We start from the raw sequence: 16,742 nt of genomic DNA on the forward strand, positions 1-16,742 counted from the left end.
GGGGCATGACCCCCGGGCCCGCCGGCGGGCGGGAGAGGGGCGTCGGGAGGCGCGGGCCGCTGCCGGGGTGGGCAGGGCTCGGCCCCAGCTCCGCGCACGCCCCCATCCCGGGCGCGCTGACCCTGGGCTGGGGCCGCGGCGACCGCGGGACGACGTTCGCGGCGGGGAACTCGGAGTAGCTTCGCCTCTGACGTTTCCCCAGGACGCACCCCGAAATCCCCCTGAGCTCCGGCGGTCGCGGGCTGCCCTCGCCGCCTGGTCTGGCTTTATGCTAAGTTTGAGGGAAGAGTCGAGCTATTCTATTGATTGTGTTTTTGGAGGGCTTCCTGTTGAATTCCCACTTCATTGTGTACATCCCCTTCCACTCCCCCCAAAAATCTGTGCCACAGGGTTACTTTTTGAAAGCAGGAGGAATCGAGAAGCACGATCTTTTGGAAAACTTGGTGAACGCCTAGTGAGTTCCCACTTTCTAAAGAATCGTAATCCTTAAACATTACAAGCTGTTTTGGCCAACTTGTGTGATACATCTGAGAATGGCGACAGGTGCTAACGAAATCAACTGTCATTCAGCCAGAGATTATTTCCCAAATCCCGACGGGTTGCATGAGGATGAGGTGGTAGAAGTAGGTGATCAAAATAGAATGGCTATGACAAATGTGTGTTTAGATTATATGGTTAGCAGTTTCTTAGTAATTGGTCTCGTTTTCTGTGAACAATAGCTTTGGTGATTCAGAAAAGGCTGGATGCAGAAATGTTTGTTGCCTAAGAAATTTAACGTGTGCTGTCCACAGTTAAACTTCCTTTGTTTATCACACAGTATCTGTAACATTTAAATTCATTTGGAAATAAAAATGTATCTTTGATATTTGCTTAAAGGCTTGCTTTTTAGGGTTCAAGGAAGTTATCGGCTTAATTTTTTGGAGTTTTGATGTCACCATAAAACAGCATTTAATAAACCTTTGAAAAACACGAATCTTGTCACGGTTGAATGTAGTCAATACTTTTAGGGGTTTTGGAGTTTATTTTCTATTACTCTTCATAAGCGTTAGCAACTAATTCATATTTAAGAATACGGATCAAGTGTGTAATCCTAACTTGTTTATTTGTAAATTTTATTTGCAAGAAAAGTATTGCTAAGATGTATTTTAATTTTCTATTCATGGTCTCTAAAGTTAGGAATAGGTAGGATTCTAGTCATTGATATAAAGCATGTTGTTCTCTCTTTTTGGAGGTATGTTGGGTTATGTAATATTTAAGGTTTCCCGGAAACAGGAACATTGCATCTTAAATTCTCGTTTTTGTGGAAAGTGAGTATGTTCCAAGAAAACAAGTTAGAAAAACATAGGCGTTCTTCTAGTTGCACTGTCCTATGTGATAAAGATCTAATGTGCATCTACTAACTTATGGTTTCGTAAAAATGGAGACAAATAAGTGCAGTATAAATTTATTACATACATTTTGGAGAGTGTTGATACCACTGTACAGGCGTTCCAGGTGCTGGTCTAAGTGTTGAGACATTATAACAAAAAAGTAACATTTATATTAGTTACTAATAATTCTGTATTAAAAAATCCTATTAATAATCTTGTCCATTATGAGATGAGCTAGTTATGCAGATTTTTGGCAGAAATTCGGATATTTTAGGTTAATTTTTTTTTCTTTTTTATTTGAGACAGAGCCTTGGTGTCGTCCAGGCTGGAGTGCAATGGCCCTATCTGGGCTCACTACAATCTCTGCCTCCTGGGTTTAAGGAATTCCTCTGCCTCAACCTCCCGAGTAGCTGGAACTACAGGCACGCACCACGACACCCGGCTAATTTTTGTATTTTTAGCAGAGGCAGGGTTTCACCATATTGGCCAGGCTGGTCTCGAACTCCTGACCTCAAGTGATTTACCCGCCTCCACCTCCCAAAGTGCTGATCGAGATGTGAGCCACCACGCCCAGCCTAGGATAAAAATTTCTAACTTTGCCCTTGCGTGTTCTGTATTTGATAATTACTGTTCTTTGTACTTGCCATGAGATACTTTGAAAAACATCTCTTTGGGGAATTGGTTTAAAAATTCATCTTAAATTATTTTCTGGTACAACTGAGAATGTATTTAGTCAGTTTAAGTAGCAGTGACTTGAAAAAAAACACACTTGTTTATCTAGTGTAGTTAGAAAAAGTTCTGACACTTTGATACCTAGCTTTGCCTTGCACAGATACATATAAGTGAATATCTTTATGTTGGCCGGTTAAAAATTTCAGGCAAATTTCTCCAAGTCATACTGGAATTTTCCCAGGATATCTTCCTGCTTTTGAGGTACTGTGCTCAAGGATTGTGAATTTATTTCAGTATTACCCTTTACATGAACAGTGATTGAGAAAGTTGATCTGCTTTTTAAAAACCAACAAGGACAAATCCTCCAATATAATGTATTCTGTGGTTAATTAGCAATGATTTATGGATTAGTCTTGAAGTCTATATCAGTATAGATGAAAACTTTTCTGTAAATCATGATAGATTCTATATGAGTAGGTGAAATCTTCGGGGGAGAGCATAAGTGAAGAGCAGCAATTCATGAAATTCAGAGAAAGGTTCATGGTCAGATGATACATTACCTTCTGGAGGTCTTCCCTGAATTCCCAGACACTCCTTTGTTCCCATAGGGCTTTGATCATTTTTTATTGTAGCATGACTCAATTTGTATTGTAATCACTTGTTTATGCATCCCTCTCTTCCTTACACTCAAAGTGCCTCCTGGTAGAGGCTCTGTCTTATTTTTTTCTTTGTATACCTAGTACCTACGTTGGTAGTTGCTAGAGAAATGGGGTTTTAAATATAGTTGAATGAATTAAGAAAATATGAAAAATGTAGGAAAATAATTTGACTTAAGGAACTTGCAAAGAGAACAGGATATGTTAGTATTCATGTGAGGAACTTTTGAGAGGTGTTTTTCTCCCTCTTTAATAGGGAATGATTACAAGGAAAAATAATTGTCAAGGTGAACAAGTTCCAAGTTTTTCCTAGTTATAATCTGTAGTATTGAAGATTAGATATCTTTTAGATGCAACTGTTACACTTGGGCAATTGGAGAGAACTTGATGAATCATCTGGATATTTAGTAATAGTGTCTGCTTAATTTGATTAATGTTGATATTGATGATCCCTTTACAAAAATACAAGGAAGGGAAAGGGCAAGGGCGAGAGAGGGTAGTAGATCTTTTAACTGAAAAGCTGTTTTGTTATAATTCATGAGTTCTTTATTGGAGTAAATTGAGGTAGGTTTTGGAGCTAGAACTGAAGGATGTGACAGTGTAATTGAATCATTTATTGGGATGCTTTTCATCATTCTTTTAAAATGATTTAAATATGGATTAGCAAATTTAGTGATACCTCAAAAGTTACAGCTGGTCATATTTGTAAGATGGTTGCACCATTCCACATCTTGCCACTGTTCCACTACTTGGTATGAAAATATGACAAATTTGTGTTTAGATTATATGGTTAGCAGTTTCTTAATAATTGGTCTTGTTTTCCATTAACAATAACAAGACAGAACAAGATCATAGCTCACTGTGTCCTTGAACTCCTGGGCTCTAGAGATCCTCCTGTCTCAGCCTCCTGAGTAACTGGTACTACCAGTGCACACCATCGTGCTGGCTAATTTAATTTTTTTATTTTTTGTAGAGATGGGATCCTGCTTCATTGCCTACGTTGATCTCAAACTCCTGGCTCCAGGCAATCCTCTGGCTTGGTTTCCTAAAGTATGGGGATGACAGGCTGAGCCACTGTGACCCAGACACTTTTTTCTTTTGAGACAGAGTCTCGAAAGTGATTCTTATGCCTCAGCCTTCTGAGTAGGTGGGACTACAAGCTTGTGCCACCACACTTGGCTAATTTATTTATTTATTTTTTATTTTGTTTGAGATGAAGTCTCACTCTGTCACCCAGGCTGGAGTGCAGTGGCGCCGTCTTGGCTCACTGCAAGCTCCACCTCCTGGGTTCAAACGATTCTTCTGCCTCAGCCTCCCAAGTAGCTGGGATTACGGACATGCACCACCACGCCTGGCTAGTTTTTGTATTTTTAGTAGAGATGGGATTTCACCATGTTGGCCAGGCTGGTCTCTAACTCCCGACCTCAGGTGATCCACCTGCCCTGGCCTCCCAAAGTACTGGGATTACAGGCGTGAGCCACTATGCCCAGCCTCAGCTAATTTTTATATTTTTAGTAGAAGCTGGGTTTCACCATGTTGGCGAGGCTGGTCTGGAACTCCTGACCTCAAGTGATTCACCTGCCTCGTCCTCCCAAAGTGGTGGGATTATAGGCGTGAGCCACCATACCCTGCTATGTGGTTTTTTTTTTTTTTTTTTTGATACGAAATCTCACTCTTGTTGCCTAGGGTGGAGTGCAGTGGTACAGTCTCTGCTCGCTACATCCTCTGCCTCCTGGGTTCAAGCGATTCTCCTGCCTCAGCCTCCTGAGTAGCTGGAATTACAGGCGCGCACCAACACACCCAGCTAATTTTTGTATTTTTAGTTGAGACGGAGTTTCACCATGTTGGCCAGGCTGGTCTCGAACTGACCTCAGATGATCCACCTGCCTTTGTCTTCCAAAGTGCTGGGGTTACAGGCGTGAGCCACTGTACGCCCGGCCTGGATACTTTTTAAACATTTTTAAATTAAAAAAAATTTTTTTTTGGAGATAGGGTCTGGTTGTCACCCAGGCTGGAGTGCAGATGCATGATCTCAGCTCACTGCAACCTCTGCCTCCTGGGCTCAAGCGATCCTCCCACCTCAGCCTCCCAAGTAGCTGAGACTACAGGTGCATGCCGCCACGCCTGGCTAATTTTTGTATTTTTTGTAGAGGTAGGGTTTGCCATGTTGCTCAGGCTGGTCTTGAACTCCTGAACTCAAGAGATCCACCTACCTCAGCCTCCTGAAGTGCTGGGATTGTAGGTGCGACCCACTGTACCCAGCTCTTGTTTTAATTTTGTAAAATCACCCTGTGTCTATCAACAGGTGAATTAACAAAATGTGGTATTACAAACCAATGAAAACATAAAAGGAGTGAAAGACATAAAAGGAGTGAAATTCTGATATTTCAGAATTTCAAAAGGAAATTTCAAAATAAAAATAAAAACATTTCAAAATATTTCAGACATAAAAGGAGTGAAATTCTGATACATGGATGGACCTGGAGAGTATTATGCTGAGTGAAATAAGCCAGACACAACCTTTCATACAAAAATACAAAATTGTATGATCTCATTTATATGAAGTAGTTAGAAAAGGCAACTCTATGGAGACAGAAGGTTGAATAGAGGTTACCAGGGCTGTGAGGGGAGAGGTGAATGGGGAGTTACTATTTAATGAATATAGAGTTTCAGTTTGGAATGATGAAAAAATTCTGGAAACGGATAATAGTGATGGTTGAACAATATTTTGAATATACTTAATGCCAGAGAATTGTACACTTAAAAATGGTTAAAAATGGTAAATTTTACACTGTATATATCTGTATCTATCTCTCTCTCTATATATCTTACCAGAATACAAAATTTAGTAACACACCCTGACAACCTTTGCAGATGAGGAAACGGAAGGAAACTGTCTACAGGGGAGGAGTTAAGAATTTGCCCAGGATTATCCAGTTGGGAATTTGCAGTCGGGATCCAAACTTAGTTCTGTTTGACTCTATATTATCTACTCCACATATTATCTGTTCTGTGTTATCTGCTGGCTTTCTGGATGATTAACGATATGTCAGCTGCAAGAAGAATGAGTTTATTTGAATCATTCAGAAAGTTACATTTAAAAGCACGTAATTGTAGTTCGATGGAAGGTACCGTGTGAAACCTTAGACTAAAGGTTAACTTTGAGAATTTCTTTCTCAGCTCAAGTAGTAATAGTATGCATTTGAGAGGGGAGGAGAGTAGAGTTCTAAGGGAGTGGTCTTTGGAGACAGTTTCTTGGGTTCCAATCCTTGAGCTACCAATTTGTGTCTGGGGTATCTTGATGTCTGAGCTTCCATGTCTGTAAATTGGTTAGGACAGTGATAACATCTGATAAGGTGGTTGTGAAGATTAAAGGAATTGATACATGTGAAATCCTTAGAACTGTACCTGGCACAAAGGGATAAATGATTTTTAGTTATTGTGCCAATTTTATTTTAAAGAATTGATGTACTTTCTCATTAATGGAACCAAACACTTCTCAAGTTAAAATTATGTGCTTAGGACTGGTAAGTTACAAAAATGATACCACACACGTTTGCTGCCCCTTGCTCTAAGCCATCCGACTTAGAGGTACACTCTTTTGTAAGTGGGATGCATAGTATTCCAGTTTATGAATGTGCATTACGCAGCAAACCAATCCATTGTGATTGACATTGTTTTCTCTCCTGAAAAGAAGTGAACATCCTTATGTATCTTTGAGCATTTGTGTTACAATTTTTTATAGAGTTGGCTGTTTCAAGATTATGAACATTTCTAGTTTTAATAGGTGTTGTCAAATTATATTAATTTTTAGTTAAAACAACTGTATGAAGTATAATTTACATACAATAAAACTTACACATTTGAAGGGTATGATTTGAGGAGTTTTGACACATGTATGCACCTGCACCGCTGCCTCGATCAAGATCTGTAACGGTTGCCATCATCTCAGAGTCCTTTCATGCTGCTTTACAGTCATTCCCTCAACTTTTTTTTCCCTGTCCCCTGAAATGAAGTCTCGCTCTGGAGTGCAGTGTCATGGTCTCGGCTCACTGCAACCTCTGCCTCCTGGGTTCAAGCAATTCTCCTGCCTCAGTCTCCTGAGTAGCTGGGATTACAGGCGCCTGCCACCACACCCAGCTAATTTTTGTAGTTTTAGGTGAGATCTCGACTCACTGCAACCTTGACCTCCTGGGCTCAATCGAACCTCTTACCTCAGCCTCCCAAGTAGCTAGAACCACAGGCATGTGCCACCATGCCCAGCTAACATTATTATTAATATTGTTTTGTAGAGATGGGGTCCACCTATGTCGCCCAGGATGGTCTCCAACTCCTGGGCTCAAATGATTCTGCCTTGGCCTCCCGAAGTGTTGAGATTACAGGCATGAGCCATGGCAGCCGTCTTGTAGTAAACTCTCTGAATTAATAATCCATTGTAGGCATATACTACAGTTTTTAAATTCATTTACCCATGGATGGACACATAGGACTGTTGTCAGCTATTGATAAAGCTGCTATGACCATTTGTATGTCTTTCCTGGGCATGTTTTAGTGGTAAATATTGATTTTACTTTGTAAGAAACTGTTAAAACTCCTTTCCAAAATAGTTGTGCCATTTTACATTGAAAGTTACAGTTGTAACTGTGCAGGAGTTACAGTTTCTTCACATTTTCATTGACACTTCCTGTTGCCAGTCTTAAATTTTGGCCATCAAATGATTATTAAGTATCTCATTGTGAGTTTGTGTTTCTCAGATGATCAGTGATGTCGGAACATCTTTTCATATGCTTATTGGCCATTTGTATACTTTTTTTGGTTCAAACCTTTTGCCCTTTAAAAAATTGGCTTGTCTGGTTGAGTGGTAAGAGGTCTTTGTATATTCTGGGTACATAGTCACATTATCTGTCAGATTGTGTTGCAAATATTTTATTCATTTTGTTTGATTTTGTGTATTTTAATATAAAGATCAAGTTAAAACTTTAATATGGGAAGCATAATCAGATAAATTATGTGAAACAAATTTTCCTTAATTCACGAGTCATTTAGTGTAACAAAATGTTACGCGTTTGCAGAAACATGTAAACTAAAAGGATGTTATTCATATACTGTTAGGTGTATGCCATGATAATTTTTTTTGAATTAAACTAGATAGTTTTGAAAATGATTGTATTTAGCAATTCTCTTCATTTTGCATAATTCAAACCTTTTATTTATTAGTGAGTTAAATCTTAAACTTTTTCTTCAAAGGATAAATGAGAATATTAAAAGTAAAAAGTGACTTTGATCTTAGAATGTGGTATGTAGAAATGATGATTGCCAAACTTAGTCTGCCTACTTTGACAATCGAGTACATTTTTTTTTTTTTGAGATGGAGTCTTGCTCTGTCAGCCAGGCTGGAGTGCGGTGGCGCGATCTCGGCTCACTGCAAGCTCTGCTTCCCAGGTTCGCGCCATTCTCCTGCCTCAGCCTCTTGTACATTTTTTTATTATAGAAAAGGAAAGCTTTTCAGAGTATATATACTTGGTTTCTGTACACTATTTTATTTTTGTAAAGTACCAGTTATTTTGCTCAACACCTAAATTGCCCCACATTAAATTTTAGTTTTCTTCAACATACAAGTAATACATAACTTTTCCTTTTCCTGTTTAACAAAGAAAAAAATACATAAACTAAGCTGTCGGACCTCCATTGGGTGTTATTTACCACCACTGTAGATGATTGTGGCATTGCCCACCTCAGCCTTCTCGTGGCTGTGGATTCAAGTTAAGAAATTCCTGAAGGTGGCATTCTCGGTAGTCTGGAGAACAGCCCGAACTCTCTGAATTAGTATTATCTCTGCTAGTTTTCTTTTTTTTTTCTTTGAGACGGGGTTTTGCTCTGTCACCCGACCTGGATTGCAGTGGCACAATCTTGGCTCACTGCAACCTCCACCTGGGCTGAAACAATCCTCCCACCTCAGTCTCCCGAGTAGCTGGGACCACAGTCACATGCCACCATGCCCAGATAATTTTTTGTATTTTTGTTAGGGGCAGAGTTTCTCCCCATGTTGCCCAAGTTGGTCTCAGACTCCTGAGCTCAAGCGATTCTCCCATCTTGGCCTCCCAAGGAGCTGGGATTACAGGCCTCTGTGCCTGGCTCTGGTAGTTTTCTTACACTTTTCTCCTGTTGATCTCACTTTGTTTTCTTACTGGTCTACAGGAAATTTCACGTGGAGATTCTGTACCTGTCCTGTTTCTGGAGTATCTTCTGTGTTTTAGTATCTCAAGATGCTGTTTAGCTTGTGGCTTGAAACCACCCCTCTCCCATCCCAACCAAATTAAGCAGCTATTTCCTGCTTAGAAGTACCATAACATGTGTATTAATCTTTTATCTTTTTCTCTCTCCTTCTTCCCTTCATTTTAAGCTCATTTTTATTTATCTGTAAGGCAGAGCTTAGAAAAGGTTTTGTACATTGTAAGTACTAATAAAATATTTGTGAAGTTGATTTGGGACTTGGGAGACCTCTCTTCTGTAAGCAACTCAATAAATAATTATTTAAGTACCATCCTCACCCAGTGTACTATGTTAGCGGCTGTTATGGTATTGATTACTATAAAATTTTAATGTATATCCTTGGTAGACTGTTGATCAAAGTCAGAAAGCTTGAGAAACTCTGAGGCAAAAAACAAACAAAAATGAAGAGCATGAAATGATTCTGCAAATTGATCTTATGATGATGTTTCTTTCTTTTTTTTTTTTTTGAGACAGAGTCTCGCTCTTGTCACCCAGGCTGGAGTGGAGTGGCACAATCTCAGCTCGTTGCAGCCTCTGTCTCCCAGATTCCAGCAGTTCTCCTGCCTCAGCCTCCCAGATAGCTGGGATTACAGGCACACGCCACTAGGCACACGCTACTACGCCTGGCCAATTTTTGTATTTTTAGTAGAGATGGAGTTTCACCATGTTGACCAGGCTGGTCTCGAACTGGCCTCAGGTGATCTGCCCACCTTGGCCTTGCAAAGTGCTAGGATTACAGGCGTGAGCCACTATGCCCGGCCTCTTTTTTTCTTTTTCTTTTTTTTTGTACACAGGGTTTCACTCTGTTGCCCAGGCTGGAGTGTAGTGGCGTGATCATAGCTCACTGCATCCTCAGTCTCCTGGGTTCAAGGGATCCTCCCATCTCAGCCTCCCAAGTAGCTAGGACTATAGACATGAGACATGATGTCTGGCTGATTTTTTTATTTTTTATTTTTTATGGAGATGGTGTCTTATATGTTGCCCAGGGTGTCCTGCCACCTTGTCCTCCCAAAACTGTGGGATTATAGGCTTGAATCAGATCCCAGTGATCTTTATCCCTCAGCTGCATTTATATGGGCTAAATTCATACATAGTATATCAAGACGTCTCCAGGAAGTTTAAAAAAAAAAAGGTATCAAAAAGACAATACGTCATGACTGCTTTATCTATTTTAGTGCCTTAGTTTTGATACTAAAGACTAGACTGGAGAAGTGCTTTAAGCAAATCACAAAATCTAAGAAAATAGACAGTTAATTGTTTTAAACAGTGGAAGAATTTCAATCATAATTAAAGCAGCTTTTGTATTTTTGATGTCATAGCCTATAGTGAAATTTCATATATTCTATTTGTAGATATATGAGTTCCTACCATATATTTGCACATAATAGAACTAATTACTGTTTGTTGAGAACCTGCCCTGTACCTAATATACATGTAGTTTCTAAATGAAAACATTTTCCTTTTTTAAAAGATTGTAAAAGCACATATTAAATTTATCATGTTTGCCATTTAAACATGTAAAGTTCAGTAGTGTAAAATACATTCACATTGTTGCACAACAGATCTCCAGAACTTTTTCATCTTGCACAACTGAAGTTCTGTACCCATTGAGCACTAATTCCCACTCCCCCCCCGCAAATTCTTGGCAGCCACCTTTCTACTTTGTTTCTATGATTTTTGACTATTTTAGATACATGCATGGGATTAAACAGTATTTGCCCCTTTGTGATTAGCTTATTTTGCTTAGCATAATGTCATTGAGGTTCGTCCATGTTGTAGCATGTGACTGAATTTTTTTCTTTTCTTTAAAGGCTATATACTATTTCGTTGTATGTATAGACCACATTTTAAAATCCATTTATCGTTGGTGGACATCACGGTTAGCCAAGAGTAATATGCAGTAAATGTTGGTGTACAGATATCTCTTTGAGATCTTGCTTTGAATTCTTTTGGATATACGGTTGCCCACTGAACAACACAGGTTTGAACTATGTGGATCCATCTATAAGTGGATTTTTTTCAACCAGCCATAGATAGAAAATATACTATTTGGCTGGGTGTGGTGGCTGATACCTGTAATCCTAGCACTTGGAAGGCCAGGGTGGGAGGATCATTTGAGGCCAGGAGTTTGAGACCAGCCTGGACAACATAGAGAGACCTCGTCTCTACAAAAAATACAAAAATTAGCTAGGTGTGGTAGCATGCGCCTGTAGTTTCAGCTACTCAGCAGGCTGAGGCAGGAGGATTGCTTGAGCCCGGGAGGTCGAGGCTGCAGTGAGCTGTTATTCATGCCATTGCACTCCAGCCAGGGCAACAGAACAAGACCCTGCTCAAAAAAAAAAAAAAAGAAAATACACTTTTTGTGGGATGTGAAACTTGTGTATAGGGTGGGTGGGCTTTTTGTATATGCAGGTTTCATAGGTCAGATTTTGGAGTTTGAGTATGAGTGAATTTGGATGTATACAGGTGGTCCTGGAATCAGTCTTCTTGTTCTTCTTCTTCTTTTTTTTTTTTATTATTCGTCTTTTATTTTTTGGAACCAGTCTTCTGCATATGCTGTGGGACGACTGTATATCCAGAATTGCGATTGCTGGATCATATGGTAGTTCTATTTTAATTTTTTGAGTAACCTCAGTACTGTTTTCCATAATGGCTGCACAGTTTTTACAGTTCCACACACAGTGCACAAAGGTTTTGATGTCTCTGCATTCTTGTCAACACTTGTTATTTTCTGTTTTTTTGGTAGTGGCCAACATAATGGGTGTGAGGTGCTATCTCATTGTGGTTTTGATTTGCATTAACAATGTTGAGTATCCTTCATGTTTATTGGCCCCAAATATTTTACTTTTGAATTTATTGAAAATCATGCATTTTAATTATGTAAAACTTAATACCATGCATCATTTGTTAAATAGGAAAAGTAGAATTTGTTCTTATGAATATTATAAAAGATTCTAATAAGGTGAACTTTTTTTTTTTCTCTTTTGAGACAGGATCTCACTTTGTCACCCAGGCTGGAATGCAGTGGCTCAATCTTGGCTTACTGCAGCCTCCGCCTCCTGGGTTCAAGTGATTCTCCTGCCTCAGCCTCCCAAGTAGCTGGTATTACAGGTATGCACCACCACACCTGGCTAATTTTTGCATTTTTAGTAGAGACAGGATTTCACTATGTTGGCCAGGCTGATAATAAGATGAACTTCATACTTTTTTTTGAGACAGAGTCCCACTGTGTCACCTAGGTGCAGTGGCATAATGATGGCTTGCTGCAGCCTTGACCTCCTGGGCTCAAGTGATCCTCCCACATCAGCCTCTCAAGTATCTGGGATTACAGGTATGCACCACCATCCCCAGCTAATTTTTGTGTTTTTTGTAGAGATGGGGTTTTGTCATGTTGCCCGGGCTGGTCTAGAACTCCTGGGCTCAAGTGACCTTCCACCTTGGAGTCCCCAAGTGCTGGGATTACAGGCATGAGCCACTGCATCTGGCCAGAATTTTATACTTTTTAAACAGTATGCTGATCTACCATTAGATAGGAAAAAACTATGCAATCCTTATTCATGAAATTCTGATCTAAAATGTGTTATATTAAAATTATTTAATAATGCAAGCAAAATTGGCAAATTTATTTGTAAACCCCGTATTGGGCTACTTTGAAAATTATTTACGGATCAGAAAAGGTTGGGAAATAATTTTCTAGAGTAATTGAGCAGGCCCTGTAGATGGCAGAAATGTTGCTTGAACTGGCATAGAGGAAGAAAGTGTTGAATTGCCCCACTTAATTCCTTAAGCAATTTTGCCTCTTTGGAGAATATTTGCCTGAAATAGAGAGCTCAAGTTATGCTATAAAGATTCTTTTTGAAGAATAGAGACAGAGTCTCACGTTGCCCAGGCTGGTCGCAAACTCCTGGGTTCAAGTGACCCTTTCACCTTGGCCTCCCAGAGTGCAGGGATTACAGGCATGAACCATCATGCCAGACCAAGAAGATATTTTTGAAGGGCTACATCCCACCGATAGCTTGATGGTGTACAAAGAGTGGTAGACTTTGGGTGAGGCTCTGCCATTACAATAGTTGTATTTCCTTGGCAAGTAGCTATTGTGGATCTCTTCTTCGTGGTAAGATGAATGAGATGAACAAATAATGAACAACTTGTGTTTATTGATTATCTACCATGTATGTGCCTGCAGAGAGGATGTCTTCATTTTGCAGATGATGTAATTAGTAAATAACTTGCCTAGGTTCCCTCAGCTAGTGGGGCCTTAAAAAATAGGCTTTTATGGCCAAGTGCATTGGCTCACGCCAGTAATCCCAGCACTTTGAGCGGCTGAGGTGGGAGGATTGCTTGAGCCCAGGAGTTCAAGACCAGCCTGGACAACAAAGTGAGTCCCCATTTCTACAAAAAACTAGCCGCATGTGCTGGCATGTGCCTGTAGTCCCAGCTACATGGGAGGGTGACGTGAGAGGGTCACTTGAGCCTAGAAGGTAGAGGCTGCAGTGAGCCATGTTTGCACCACTGCACTCCAGCCTGTGTGACAGAGTGAGACTGTGTCTCCAAAAAAAAAAATAGGCTACTGCTGCCTGTAGGGTTCTTTTTAGTGCAAATGCTGGGATTCTAAGCACTTGGTTTCTGTTATCCAGGTAAAACTATTTCTCTGGAGAGTTTGATTATCATCACAGGTGGTGGTATGATTCTCCCTAGCTGGCATTTAATACAGTGGTTATATACATCTTTCCGAAATTCTTTATCAAGTTAATCAATTCATAAAACATCTAATGCTGATTATAAGCCTATTACCTTGTTTGTGTCTCTGCGTTATGGGCATAATAGCACCTAAAAGCTTTTGCTCTAATGGACTATGATGTATCTGAATAAATTACCTTTATAAACAATCAAATTTAAATTGGCAAGGTCAAATTTACCCAATTTTTCTTATAGAATGTACCCTTGTAGTTAAAGAAATAATTCTTTTTTACCGTATGTCTGGTATGATTTGTTATTCATGAATAGCATGTAACTGGCCAGCTGTTACAATTGGCCAACTGGCCACATTTTCTAGAAAAGAAAATTTCTTCAAATTTCTTATTGGGTGCCTTAGTCTTTTACCCATTCGGGCTATTCAAATAAAGAGTGACATATTCTCTTATTCTCTACAAAGAGACATTCTGTACTAATTGAAATACCAACTTTTAAATCTAGACACCAAAGAAAAGTCATGTTTTCTACCCTAGAGTCTGTAGAGTCTTAATGTCAGCCACTCATCCTGGCCCTCTCATTTTCTTCTTTTCCCATATGGAAGTTGTGAGGTGATATAGTTTGGCTCTGTGGCCCCACCTGAATCACGTGTCAAATTGTAATCCCCAAAGTTGGAGGAGGGGTCTGGTGGGAAGTGATTGAATCATGGGGGCAGACTTTTCCCTTGCTGTTCTCGTGACAGTGAGTTCTCGTGACAGTGAGTTGTCGTGAGATCTGGTTGTTAAAAAGTATGTAGCACCTCCCCATTCGCTCTCTCTTCCTCCAGCACCAGCCATGTATAATGTACTGGTTTCCTCTTTGCTTTCCACTGTGATAAGTTTCCTGAGGCCTCCCCAGCCATGCTTCGTGTACAGCCTGCTGAACTGTAAGCAAATTAAACCTCTTTTCTTTATAAATTACCCACCCTCAGCTCTTTATAGCAATGAGAATGTACTAATACATAACTCATACCAGAGAAGTGGGGCATTGCAATAAAGATACCTGAAAATGTGGATGCACCTTTTGGACTGGGTAATGGGCAGAGGTTGGAACAGTTTGGAGGGCTCAGGATAAGACAGGAAGATAAGGGAATATTTGGAACTTCCTAGAGACTTGTTGAATGGTTTTGACCAAAATGCTGATAGTGATATGGACAGAGACGGCCAGGCAGATGAAGTCTCAGATGAAGATGAGGAACTTATTGGGGAACTGGAGTAAATGTCACTCCTGCTATGTGTTAGCATAGATACTGGCAGCATTGTGCTCCTGCTCTAGGGATCTGTTGAACTTTAAACTTGAGATGTTTAGGGTATCTGGTGGAAGAAATTTCTGAAAGCAGCAATGTGTTCAAGATGTGGCCTGGCTGCTTCTTAAAAGCCTGTGCTCATTTGCATAAGCAAATAAATGACCTGAAACTGGAACTTATATTTAAAAGGGAAGTAGAACATAAAAGTTTAGAAAATTTGCAGCCTGCCATGTGGTAGAAAAAAAATCTCATTTTCTGGGGGAGAAATTCAAACTGGTTGCAGAAATTTACATAAGTAAAGAGGATGATACATGGGGTAAAATTCTTTTTCCTCCCCTAAAAGCCTTGGTATTAATCTGAAATAGCAGGAAGGTAACTGTAGGAATTATATAATGAGTTTCCCTGTGCTTGGTCATTTCTTTGTATCATTTCCATAGGTCAGTGGAGACTCAGAAAACCAGTTTCTCTGGGCTTTTGATAAGTGATGTTATAGTAATCAGTAGATGGTAACTTTTGGTAAAACAAATTGTCTTCATCTGTTTTGTGCTGGTATAACAGAATGCCTGAGACTGGGTAATTTTTAAAATTATTTATTTATTTATTTATTTTTGAGATGGAGTTTCGCTCTTTTTGCCCAGGCTGGACTGCAATGGCGTGATCTCAGCCCACTGCAACCTCCGCCTCCTGGGTTCAAGTGATTCTCCTGCATCAGCCTCCTGAGTAGCTGGGATTACGGGTGCCCACCACCATGCCTAGCTAATTTTGTATTTTTAGTAGAGACAGGGTTTCACCATGTTGGCCAGGCTGGTCTTGAGCTCCTGCCCTCAGGTTATCTGCGTGCCTTGGCTTCCCAAAGTGCTGGGATTACAGGCGTGAGCCACCACACCTGGCCAAGACTGGGTAATTTATAAAGAATAAAAGTTGGCCAGGTGCGGTTGGGTGGCTCACGTCTGTAATCCCAGTTCTTTGGGAGGCTGAGGCGGGTGATATCCTGAGGTTAGGAGTTGTCGAGCGCAGCCTGGGTCAAATATGGTGAAACCCGTCCTACCAAAAAATAGCAAAAATTATCCGGGTGTCGTTGATGTGCACTTGTGGTCTGCAGGGCTACTTTGGAGGCTGAGGTGGGAGAATCACTTGAACCCAGGAGGTGGAGGTTGCATGAGACAAAATCACGGCCACTGCGCCGGCTCTAGCCAGGCAACGAGTGAGAAGACCCCTGCTGCACAAAAAGAAAAAAGCAAAAAAAAAAAAAAATATATATTATAATAACTGTGTGTAATATAAATATATAGCTATTATATATATATTGTATATATGTGTATATATATATATATGTATATATGTATATATATATTTCTCGGAGTTTTGGGGGCTGGGAAGTTTAAGATCAAGGTGCCTGCATCTCATGAAGGCCTTCTTACTGTGTCCTCATATAGCGGAAGATGGAAGGGCAAGCTGGGAACCACTCCCTCAGTCAGACTCTGGTATAAGGGCATTCACAAGGAAGGAACCTTCACAGTCTAATCACCTCTGAAAGGCCCTACCTCTTAATACTGTTACATTGACAACACCTGAGTTTTTGAGGGACACCTTCAGACCATAGCACAAATACTGACAAATCTCATCAGTTTTTAAGTAAATAGTACTTGAAGCGTTTGAAATTTTGTAGTACCCCAGCATTGTGTTTATATTTGTGATAAATTTTAAGTATAGGAAAATCATGGAAAGATTTACTGCTCATAACTGCCCTACCTCGTTTACTTCTATCTTTCCCTAAACTACTACTGTTCTTAG

General features: G+C 40.1%; 1 protein-coding gene across 8 annotated transcripts in view; it reads left to right on the top strand.

Moving 5' to 3' along the window:
• Positions 1 to 117: 117 nt before the first annotated feature.
• Positions 118 to 16,742, top strand: part of EZH2 (enhancer of zeste 2 polycomb repressive complex 2 subunit) — a 70,272-nt gene continuing 53,647 nt past the window's right edge. For 2 of the 8 annotated variants that reach the window (XM_017862413.1, XM_017862414.1), the window contains exon 1: positions 14,515 to 14,588. In XM_017862413.1, coding sequence (XP_017717902.1) covers positions 14,563 to 14,588 — 26 coding nt within the window. In that variant the 5' untranslated portion in view covers positions 14,515 to 14,562. Of the gene's footprint in view, positions 455 to 14,514; positions 14,589 to 16,742 lie in introns of those variants that run through there. The other 6 variants (XM_017862408.1, XM_017862409.1, XM_017862415.1 and 3 more) reach the window with 5 other exon arrangements.

Source organism: Rhinopithecus bieti, unplaced genomic scaffold (genome assembly GCF_001698545.2).
Source record: "Rhinopithecus bieti isolate Rb0 unplaced genomic scaffold, ASM169854v2 scaffold_64120, whole genome shotgun sequence".
Classification (NCBI taxonomy): Eukaryota; Metazoa; Chordata; class Mammalia; order Primates; family Cercopithecidae; genus Rhinopithecus; species Rhinopithecus bieti.